Below are 12,023 nucleotides of genomic sequence, written 5' to 3'. Positions count from 1 at the left end.
CTTCAGACTGAAAAAACAGTGTGTTTTACAGTGCTTCACAGGCTATACACCCCCCTTACTCTGAGCTGGCCAAAAGCCACAGGAGGATGTTAGTACAGTGAAAAGCTGGGTTGCAGCAAAGGGCTACAAAGATGATTAGGGGACTGGAACGCCGCTCTTCTGAAGAAAGGCTGAGGGATTTGAATCGTCTTAGTCTGGAAAAAAGACGACTGAGGGGGGATCTTATCAATGCTTATCAATACTTAAAGGGTGGGTGTCAGGAGGATGGGGCCAGGCTTTTTTCGGTGGTGCCCAGCGACAGGACAAGAGATAACTTGGCACAAGGCACAGACTTGAACATAGGAAGTTCCACCTAAACATGAGGAGGAACTTCTTTACTTTGAGGGTGGCAGAGCACTAGAACAGGCTGCCCAGAGAGGTGATGGAGTCTCCATCTCTGCAGACATTCAAAACCCGCCTGGACGCATTCCTATGCAACCTGTGTAGGTGTCCCTGCTCTGGCAGGGGGGTTGGACTAGATGATCTCCAGAGGTCCCTTCCAACCCTACCATTCTGTGATTCTGTGAACGATCTGACCAAGCTCAGAACTGTACTAACCATGCCAACATGGATTTCATTCAGCTCTGAGCACTGGTAGGACACATTTACATTTTCCTCTGAAATACCCCAAGTGAAAGTCTGATTCTTCTGCTGAATAATTACAGCACTTAGTGCAAAGAGCATCATCTTTTTTAAGATGTGAGTAGCCTTGCCCTGGGAAAAGACCCTTGTGACATTGAACTCTGAAGTAGGCAGAGCAAGATTTCACCCAGATGAATCCATATAAGTGAGAGACTTCACCCAGATGAGTGAAGTGAGTACACATAAGGAGAACATAACCAAGGAAAGAAAAACAACTTTCTTAAGGAGCATCTGTATCCTGGAATAATACAATGGGATTGTATTGGCTAAACACCAGACAAGCTGACTGAAGTATAAACTGTACAAAATTGAGAAAAAAGAAGAGATGGAAGAAAAGAGAATAACATTATATTTTATGTGCTTGTGATTGACCTTCCAAAAAAGCTTGTGAATTGCAGCCGATGACTGTAGCCGTAGAGGTGAGAAGGTGAAGGAAAATGTTATACAGTGATGGAGTCACTGGATTTATTGGTCTTAATTTTGTTGCATTTTCTAGCTGTTCAGAAGAGTTTCTAGTAAATCTCTGGTACTTATTTGTCAAGTGAGTTAGGTTTGGCTGTGCCCTTTCTTGTTTCTGAATTAAAAAAACATCTGTATTTTCCACCAGAGGAACTTAAAACATTTTCTACATCTCAAGTTTTAGCCATGTCTGAACTGTAGAGTCCTCACAATTACAAGTTTGCTTTTAGTACATTGATAGGGAAATAAATTTACCTACTTCTAACACAAATGGATGACTTACGAACATGGGAAAGCACAAATGAGGTGAGTTCCAGTCCAAACTGTTTACAGCTAGTTAAAAAAAAAAGTACCTTTGGCTGTTTTGTGAAACACATGGCCACATTTCAGAGTTAGAAGGTGGAGCAGTGCTTTCCAGGTAGCCCCATATTCCTTCAAGGATAGAGAAATGGACAGCAGAAGTGCTGCTGCGGGTTGTTGACCCAGCAAAACATGGGCTGTGATGTGGCAAAAGCAGGCTAAAAATTGCTTTGTAAAATAGAAATTGACAACTAAGTCTAAATGCAAATATTTTGCAGCAACACATCCCATTCAAACCCTTCTGCTGGAACACAGACAATGCCCAGCTGGGGTCTTGCCAGCTGCCTGGCAGCACCAGGTGCTGAAGAGCCTTGTTTTCCAGGGTCTGTTGCTCTAGGGCTGCATCACAATGTGGATGGCTCTGCGCCTCCAGGGCTCCCAGGTTATCTGCTTCCCATCATGGAGTCTGGAAATCAAGAGAGCCTTGAGCTGAGATGAATGTCTGAAGGACAGGCTTCTCGCCCCTTAGCAGGAAGCCATCCATCCACAGCATCTGCATTAGGGTTTACTTCAGCATTTCTTTTTGGTTTTGAGTCACCGTTTCAGAATTATTAGCACGTCTGAAAAACTTCATTTGCTTGTAATAAATAGATACTTGCATAGGATCCAGTAGAAAATCATATTTTAAAAGGCCGTCTAGTCCTTCTCCCACCCCCAGGCAGGGTTAGCTATGCCTAGACCTTTTCAACAAATGTTTGCTTTGACCAGCTGTAACTGACCTTGCTGCCCATGGCAAGGTCAAGAAAAGGACTTGGGCAGTGAATGCTGTGAGGTCGAGTTATGCAGCACGCCAGCAGTTAGCATGTGCACGTTATTGTGGGAGGCACGGCCTCGGCGGAATTTCTTTAAGTCAGTACCACTGCGTAGCCAGGATGACCTACATCTAATTAACACAACTTCGTATTTGTGTTGGGAAAGACTGGGTGAGCCACCTCACAACCCATATGTGGCCAGGAAATCTGCAACACGGGTTTAAGTTTGTAACGGAGGTAATCCATTCTGGATTTTGTCTAAGTAATGAGGACTAAGCAATAATCAGCTAATTAAAAAAGTCAGGAGGATGAGGGAAACAAGGAAGAGGGAAGCACACTGTAAAAACTGAAGTGCTGAGTAACTTTTTAATAGTCAGTGAATATTGCATGTCTTTTTCTTAATAACACAGGAGGAACTTATATGTAGATTTCATTAACATGTTCTAAAACTTGGCATATTATAAGAAATTGTTTACAGAGAAAAAGCAGCCTTGATAGCTCTTCCAATCTGTCACTAACAAAAAAAAAAGCTAAATCACCAAAGATCTTTCTTGGGGAGCTTTGCTGTCTATCTAACCAACAATACTCATGATTGCCTCACATTTGAGTCATTTGACACATTCTTTGTGAGACCAACACTACACATTTAGAAGAGAAAATAAGAAAAATATGTTTGTTAACAATTTGCATAAACCCTGATTTCAGAGCAGACAGTGCAAATTTGTCATGTGTCATAAGAAAACAACACAGACCGAAGCGGATATTTTGAGGAAGTAGCAAAAAGCAGAAACGTGAGAAGCTAAAATCTTACCAGCCATTTGTATTTACTTTAACTGTGTCAGACCTTCAGTCAAGTTATTAATAAGCACACAGGTTATTAAACAGCTTAATTGAATTTGAGTGACATCTGCTTTTGAACAATTAGATGGCACAGCGTATTTTCATAATGAAAGAATTGACTTGATTTCCCTCCTCTCTCACAGAAAGTTTATTAAGTGGTTCAGCCATTAAAGTGCTTATTTATTAGTGGAGCCCAGATGGCAAACCACTGTAAGTGTAAAGAATAGCTGAGCCATGTCAGACCTTAATTAAGTGACTGGGAATTAGAGGAACATCACTCAAAATATAGAGGCTGAAATTACACTTTTCTACCATTATAATTCCATAGTGATTTGTGGAGAGAAAAAAAAAAAAATCTAAATATGACTCGTACAGAAAGTAAATGTAACCACAACATAAGGAAAATGCGTGACATCCCTGGTGTTACCCTGCACCGAAGCTCTGTCACTGCTTCTGTTGAATTGCAACCCCTGAATACTCTTTCTTACGCACATTTGCAAGGTGCTATCACTCCTGTGCTTAACGTGCCCTTGATGGGAACTGAGGGTAGCCAGAAGCTAAAGGAGTAGGTGAGAAGTCTGTCATACATATTTAGTTATAAATCTGTCTTGTTTCCTTACTCTGAAAGGAAAGGAGCATGTAATAGCCAGGCACAATTTTTTTCTAAAGGAAAGTGGCCAAGGAGTGCAACGCAGGGTGAGACAGGTGTCTCTCTTCTTTGATTCGACTGGTTCATTTAACATGTGCCAGGTCCCGTGGGACTGGTTTCTTGGGTGAACATAGAGACCCACAGCCCTCCCAGGCCCCATCTTCACAGTTTTTCTGTTCCAAAAAAGCCTTCTTTACAGAAGGTTTTAAACGAGAGCAGGGCAGGTTTAGATTAGACATTAGGATGAAGTTCTTTACAAGGAGGGTGGCGAGGCACTGGAACAGGTTGCCCAGAGGGGTGGTGGAGGCCCCATCCCTGGAGACATTCAAGGCCAGGCTTGATGAGGCTCTGAGCAATCTGATCTAGTTAAAGATGTCCCTGCTTACTGCAGGGGATTGGACTAGATGATCTTTAAATGTCCCTTCCAACCCAACGCATTCTATGCTTCTATGATGAAGAAAGGAGTGATTTAGACTACCGCGGATTTGTTTCCTGATGATCTACAGGTACCACTCAGGCCAGTTTTCTGCCTGCTTTGCTCAAAGCTGGTGGAAAAGACATCCAAAGACCAAGTTTATTGACAAAGGATCATGGCAAATTTAAGCCCTTTATAAATAGAGATTTATGGTTCCCATGAGATGTGGTTTTTGGCAGCCGAGTTTTTCAGTGGCTCAGCCTCTGTTTTCATTGCTTGTTTCTAAGCTGAGTACTTGGGCAAAACTATCACAGTTTAAATAACAAAAGCAAATTTTATTCGATGTTTAAAGTTCCCCAGTAAATTCACCTCTCAGAAGCACAACAAGAGTTTCCATAACAAAATACAATTCTAAACCAAGATGGGAACTGTTGCAACCCAAGCATTCAATACTGTTATTTAAATAACTGTAGATGCTAATTAGACCCACTCTCCAGGCTAATGCTCAAACACTGAAAATCAATTTAAGCTTAATGTTGCACATAACTCTTTTCCTAGTGCAAAGACTATGAAAAATCTATAACACATTTCACTTTTCCTTCAAACCTTTAGGAACTTTCTGGATATTGCCATCAACAAAACAACTACAAGAGGACTTGTAGTTGAATGCAGTCACGACACAAGCCCACCAGTCCTTTTATGCCCAGCTCAGGGTCCTTAGGTTACTCAGTGTCACAGGGAACGGTTTCTCAGGCCATGCACCAGAGGTGACATTGTTCTTAAGTACACCATGTTCCTTTTGGTTTTAACTTTTTTCAGTTCGAAAGGCCACAAGCAATGAAGATTTCTTCGCAGCCAAGGTTGGTGTCACCCCACTGCAACCACACCACCTCACTGCAGGAGACACTAGATGAATTCAACCATGATTTTACACTATCAGTTGACACTCTGAGCATTTTCCTCTTGTGGATTGAAAAGCCACTGGTCACGCCACCTTTCTAGCATGAAATGGGAGAATTTCACACTGGATGCATTGAAGATGAGAAAAGCAAACAGATCGAGGACAAAATGGCTGATGAACTGGTAAATAATGCAGTCAATACATTGCTGATGCTGCCAAAATCAATAAGTGTGTTTTGCTTTTAATTTCAAGAAGGGCTGGATTTCACCAAAAGCTTGCCTGGGCTTAGCTCCTGATGGAATATATGCCCACAGTTAATTGCTTAGCAGTTCCTACTTCCAGGCTACTCTTGACTAATTAGAAATATGAACTCTCTGACACAGCACATCCCTAAACCACTAAGGCACATCAAAGGATGTTATTCATCAGCGCTGTTTCTTATATTCTTCCTCAGCTTTTGTCAGATGGGAGAGACAGGGCTATATCTTATCAAATTTTTACAGTTAATTGACTTGAAATTGTCTTGCAATTACATCTGGAGAAAACCTGAAAAAGTTTGAGAGTTTACAGTTCCCCTTGTAAATTTGTGATGAGTGTACCAACTGTTCCTTTAGCTCACATTGCTTACAAACATAGAATACCTTGAATTGGAAGGGACCCATGAGTCCAACTTCCTGCTCCTTGCAGGAATACCTAAAAATAAGCCATATGACTAAGAGCATCGTCCAGGCACTCCTTGAACTCTTGACAGGCTTGGTGGCGTGATCTCTTCCCTGGGGAGCCTGTCCCAGTGACCGACCACCCTCCCAGTGAAGAATCTGTTCCTAATGTTCAATCTGAACTTCCCCTGAGGCAGCTCCATTCCATTTACTCATGTCCTAAAGCTGTTCCCCAGAGAGAGGAGATCAGCACCTCCCCCTCCACTGTCCTCCTTGAGGAAGCTGTAGACTCCCATGAGGTCACCCCTCACCCTTCTCTTCTCCAAGCTGAACAAACTAAGGGACCTCAGCTGCTCCTCGTAACTGTCAGCGTATTCCATTATAGTTTACCATTTAGCCTTATAATGCAAAAGAAGATAGCGTTCTTAATGAAAATTTTTACAGGACTATTTTGTATTTATTCAACAGTTAATAAGCTAAATGGCCATCCATCTATTCAATCTTCTTAAAAAAGTCTTCCTTTGAATTATAAAATGGGTTTGGCTTCTTGTATCAGTAACTGTTCTCACCATTTTGTCTTTGCCAGAAGGATATCTTTGAAAGACCAGATATGCAGCACTGCAAACTGTATATATATTTATATATTTACCTACTGTCCTCAGCTGTGGGCCAGTGTGTCGTTTGAAAGAAAGCGGGACAGCATAATCAATCTCAGAAAGGTTATGCCCTTTAATGCAGCTGACAAATTGGACTCCAGAAATATGCTGTGCAACCCAGCAAAATTGTACCAACAACACCAAAAAGTAATTGAGGGTTTAAAAATATTTGCTGGAAGAAAAAAGAAAAGGAAACAAAGAACAGTGCATCAAGAACTCCATGTTACAAATTCTGCCAGGTTTACTTCTCTTATTCCAGTAATGATTTGGTAATGACTGTGATCAGATCTTAATTCCTATTGCATCTTTGTCATCTGGGAAGATTCATCAGGAAGCAAAGAAAATTCAGAGAATGTTACATGTCAGCAGTGACAGGTGGAGACCTGAAGTGCTTTATATCCTGCACCTAGCCACTTCTCATGGAAATGAGAATAGAGGTGAAACCTGTTAGCTCATCACCATGTTTTAATTGTTCTTAAAATACTCAGTTTCCTTCTGCCAGCTTCTCCGTAAATTTGTATGTTTTACCAATTGCAAGAGTGAGGATTTCACAAGGACTCTGGTACCATACATTGTGGTCAAAACCAAGCAGCTTATCAGTTTGCTTTTGCTCTAAGCATGCCCTGGTATTTTGCAGATCAGATGTTGGAAAACAATATGACATTCATATTTGACACACAGTTTTAGTGGCTACTTATTAAAATAGCATATGTTTGCATCTACTTTTTGAGTACTCGTGGGTTGCACATTATTTGTTATTAAGCATACGTTGAGAATGATGTGTATAAATACTGTGAAGATTCTCTTTAGAAAATAAAACAAAAGGGTCTTAAATTGCTATTTATTAAGTGTTTTCAATACAGCAGACTCAGTTCCCACTTGTGTAACTCTGAGGAGGATGTTATGAGAACCAGCATTTAAATTTCTAAAGGTAAAGAAATGCTTCTTTACAATCATACTTTCAGAATCAAAAGGAATACGTTAGTGGGAGCAAAAATAATGGACACTTCAGTAGGTGCTCTATAGCAAGGTTTATAATCTGTTCTGCAACTGTGGGCCTGCAATATAACTAGGATCTGACAAACATAATATTCATTTCTAACTGAGGTCAACTGAGAAACTTTTTTGTTCAGTTTTAAAATCCAAGTGTCTCACTCCTTCCACTCACTCTACACCAGACGGGGACCTTTATTGATTCTGGGGTGAGCAGTTGTTCGTGCCACACGGACAGACCTGCCCTTTTACCCCAGGGCTCTGGCTGTTTAGGATCTTCATCCTGGTGTTATTTGAAGCTAATGGTGAAACTTCCCTAGATGTCAGTGGAGTACGCTCAAAATTAAAGTCTTCTCATTTAATTTTGTAATCCTGGGAAGGTCGCTGGTATGAGGGACTAAGGCTGGCTCAAGAATACAACTGAGCTAGAATAGTTCTAGGTAAGCAGTTGGCTAGTACCTTACCTCTTTCCTGGCCACCCCAGACCACATGCTGGGGACCTGAATTTAGCTGTGTGCTACTTACAGTGTAATCAATGCCTGTGGGAGGAGAAATGGACTCTTAATGCTACGTTTATTAACATCAGCAGAGTCCAAAATCAGATGTACCTTACAAAAAGAGACATGGAAATATGTTGTGACATAAGGGTCAGACAGAAACAGAGTTGCCAGATTCTGACCAGCAAACCTCTAGAAACAGGCTCTTCTCAGCTGCTGGTCTGAATCTGCCTTGGTGCCTTTTGCTGAGCATTAAAATACCTTTACAAATTTGATGGATAACAACATAGAAGTTTCTTGTTGTAGATATTGTTTCAATTTTTTGAAATCCATTCGAATGTTTCTTGTAATTTCATACTTCTAATCGTAACACTAGGGGAAGAGAGGGACTTTGATCAGTGCTGACATTATATTTATTTGTATTGCTCTTGCACCCAGGAGTCCCAATTAGTATGGATATTTCCAAACACCAGTTAAGCAAATGCAAGCAGAAAATATTATCTAAAACACTTCTAATCTTTGGTAACCCCATTCATTTACTTCTTAGGCTATACCTCTTACAGAGGATGCATAATCTGTTCAACTACTTCATACATTTTCTTGCAAACACATGACACACTGGAATTCATCAAAATGAACTCTAAAGCATCAAGCCCTGATCTTGCAGTGAAGTGGGGGGTTTTGGGGCTTTGGGTTTTTTTTAGGGAAAGATTGCTCTCTGTATATGCTAGTCTTACACTGTTCTTGAAGCACTGGACATCAAATACTTTTTGAGGCAAGATATTATGATAGATGGACTGACCCAGCATCTGCAGTTCTTGTAGTATTCGTATTCTTACACTATTATGCTGTCAACATGCTGACTGTGAAACAGATGCTTCTTTTATCTTCTTTTTATTGGAAGAATGTATAAGCCCTCCAATCAGAGAAGTCTAACATGCAAAGTTTGTTTATTCTTAGTGAAGGATTTCCTTAATGAGCTGTTTCTATTGTGTTTCTTAAAGAATCTTATTATATTTGTAAATGAATTTACAACCTAGATGTCTGACTGTAATTCACAAATTGCACACTCTAAATATAGGAATTACTGTACGAATGGATCAGCAAGTGCAATTTACCACTGCAATCCAATTGAAGAGGCTGATTTTCCCTTTAACAATTAAGGAATAGGTACGAGCTTGGTCCTCTATGGCTTGCAGCAATACCTTCTGTTTTGCAGGGGAGGGAGCTATTCCCTACATATTTTAGGAGGTGGATGTGTAAAATCATTCAGTGTGCTAAAGAGAAACAGCAAGTGTAGCTATGCAGGATTGTCTAGGGATGCCCGTGAAACATGTTTTGTTCTGTCTCCAAGATTGAAACAGATAAAGGGAGCTGATAAGAACAGAGGAAACGATTTTTCCCACAGACCTTCAGCCTAGCAGCACGTTCCAGCCACTTGCTTTGCTTAACTACATCCCCACCTCATCTGGGGAGGAAGGAATATTTAGCTGAGCCTTCTGGTCCTTCTCTAGGTAAATGTGTCTGCACACATTTGATGGTGTTAATGCCACAATCTTTTTTTTGACAATGTAAATAAAATATAAAGTTAAAGTAAATGTAATTCTTCTACCAAATCCTGGCTATTTGTTGGCATCTGGCAAAGGATTTCCATCCCAGCTTTGTGCACTCTCAGCCGGTCTGTCCCCCACACTAAGGGCCCTTAAACTACAAGTTTCAGCACAAAGCGCTGAAGGAGAAGCTGTTTGGATATTGGTAATGTCTTTGTAGTATCAGTAGCACACAAGTCTTTGGACAAATTACAGGCGTTTCTTGCAGGGCAGACAGCAAGAGCCTTCTGTGCAAGTGAGAACGCCGGCAATACTCTGCGCTCTGTATGTGCGTACATCAGTTCGTCCACCTGTGTGGTACCTGGGCGACTAAGATCTGAGTCAAAAATCATTTCCTGTTTTACCCATATGTAGCCCCAAGCTAGTATTTAAAATGGGAGAAGTATGCATTAAAAGAAAATAATTTGGAAATACTGACGGCTGGAATTACCTCTGCCTCCTTTCGTTTAGTTCCCAATTCAAATTTCTGTAAAGGCCCTATTTATGCTGCATAACAGTTAACACAGCAAATTGATGCTATTTCAACACAGCCTAAACCACACAGGTAAAACATATACAGAAACATATCCGCTACATTAACTAGCAACATCAGTTAATCACTTGCACTCTAAATTGAAAAATCACAATAGGATTGATTATGTTGGTTAAACACTTTCTGAAAAGCACTGAACACCCTCTGGATGGGAGGCCAGAGAATGGAAAATAACTTCTTAGGGTTTATAGCATCTCCTCAACCCCTGCCTTCCCTTCCCAAGATTGTGTTCATTAGTATAACATGTTCATAGGGGACTGGATATTCCCTCACCTGCCTCTGCCTGCAAAAGGTCAAGCAAAAAACCAAACGTGACTCAAGTTCATAGAACCACTACAATTTCTAATTATGGACACACTGTTGAAACTAGTAGGGCGGAAATGTATCTTGCTCTGTTCTCATTTTTGCTCTGTAATGTTAACATTTTACTTTTTTTTTAATTAATCTGCTTTTTCTTTCTCTTTAGCTTCCAAAAGGGGAATGTGAGTGCCAGAAGCCCACCGGTTTATCTTATCAAGCCTACTTGGACACAAATTGGAGGAAAGAAAATTGTAATAAAAAACATATTCACTTTCATACTGACTGATGGTTGTTATGGAATATAGAGAAAGAACAATTTTGACAGTGATTATCATAATTTTGAATGGTGTCCTCCTCTTCTCTATCCTTTTTCTGTCTTGGGAAATTGTACTTGCGGATGTTAATAGACTTTTTATTTCTGTGCAAATTCTGCTCCTGCAGAAACAACTACAAACACTGGTATAAATTGCCTGCAAAATCATCTTTAAAGTTCAATTTATGTCTATATTGAAAACACTGATGTTGAAGAAAAACATGGGAATTGTGCTCGTTATTACACAGAGAGGTTCTTCAGGCTCGAGAAATAGCCATTCCTTCCTTCTGCCTTGGAACCAAACATTGTTCACCACCTAATACTATTTATTACCTATATACAAATAATTTTGATACAGCCTTACATTTTAAGACCTTTACTGAGTAAAAGAAAAAGAAAGTGTTATATTCTTATAAGACAGATTCATGATCAATATTTGCATTTTAAAAGTTATATTTATGTGCCATTCTTGGTACAGTATTTTTCTGCAAGTATCACTGTAATTCACTCAGTTTTATGATAAATATACTGCAAAAAACTCTGCATTTCACTTTTGTATTGTATTTTATCTTGGCTCAGAAAAAGGAGCTTTGGGAGCTTCAAAGCCAGCTAATACGTATGTCTGGACCCTTTTTTTTTTGATCTTGGCATGAAACTCCATTTATTCCCTCCTGTCGGTCAAAGCAGTAGCAGCAATACGATAAATAATTGTATGCATACATCGGTTTTGGGGTCCACGAGATGGACAAATAACTAAATATGATTGCAAAAACTTGTCCTTTTGGCTAAACTTGAACAGCTTGACTCTGATTTCACTCGTAGTTATTTGCCTGAGTAAGAGCAGGAAAAATAGCCTGGAGGCAATGAAAAATAGTATCAACAACAAACAAGAGTCAGATCAAGTGTCTGATCAGCCAAATCCTTGTCTTGTTTTTGTGTGTTTTTCTGGCTCTGGAAAATGCCTATTCAGAGTGAAGAGGTACTGGCCTGAGTTGAAGCAAGAAAAAAATACATGAATCTTTGAATGGAGCCTTCAGGTCCTCAGGAGAACACCAGGAGCTCAGCAGAGCTCTGTCATTCCTAAGGTTTGTGGACTGCCAGGATTGCAGCTCCCCATTTTGGAGTGCAGCTGACAAAGTATCTCATACAGTCCATCCGGAATAATTTTCCTTTTCCATTCACATTAAGATTTCTGTTGCCAATAGCGCTCAAGAAGCGCTTCCTCCTGCTAGTGGATGGAGAGGCAGAACACTGCTTGACTACTGCTCGGTCACCAGCAGGCTTCTACACACAGGTTTTCACCTGGCGGCTCGGGGTTGCTCCTCAGTGAGCAGGTCATGTAAAGTGCAGAAATGCCCTGGGGAGCAGAGGTGGGAGCCGTGTTCGCTTCCTTCCCAGGAAAGTCC

The 12,023-nt window shown here is 40.5% G+C and overlaps 1 protein-coding gene across 1 annotated transcript in view; it reads left to right on the top strand.

Annotated features, from left to right (window-relative positions):
• The window catches only part of POT1 (protection of telomeres 1), a 95,052-nt gene extending 84,047 nt beyond the window's left edge, over nt 1-11,005 (top strand). The window contains exon 20 of the mRNA XM_054201173.1: nt 10,471-11,005. Coding sequence (XP_054057148.1) covers nt 10,471-10,590 — 120 coding nt within the window. The 3' untranslated portion in view covers nt 10,591-11,005. The remainder of the gene's footprint in view (nt 1-10,470) is intronic.
• The last annotated feature ends 1,018 nt before the right edge of the window (nt 11,006-12,023 follow it).

The sequence above is a fragment of the Rissa tridactyla genome, chromosome 1 (assembly GCF_028500815.1).
Source record: "Rissa tridactyla isolate bRisTri1 chromosome 1, bRisTri1.patW.cur.20221130, whole genome shotgun sequence".
NCBI classification, from domain to species: Eukaryota; Metazoa; Chordata; class Aves; order Charadriiformes; family Laridae; genus Rissa; species Rissa tridactyla.
This window is presented reverse-complemented; position numbering and strand designations above follow the sequence as displayed.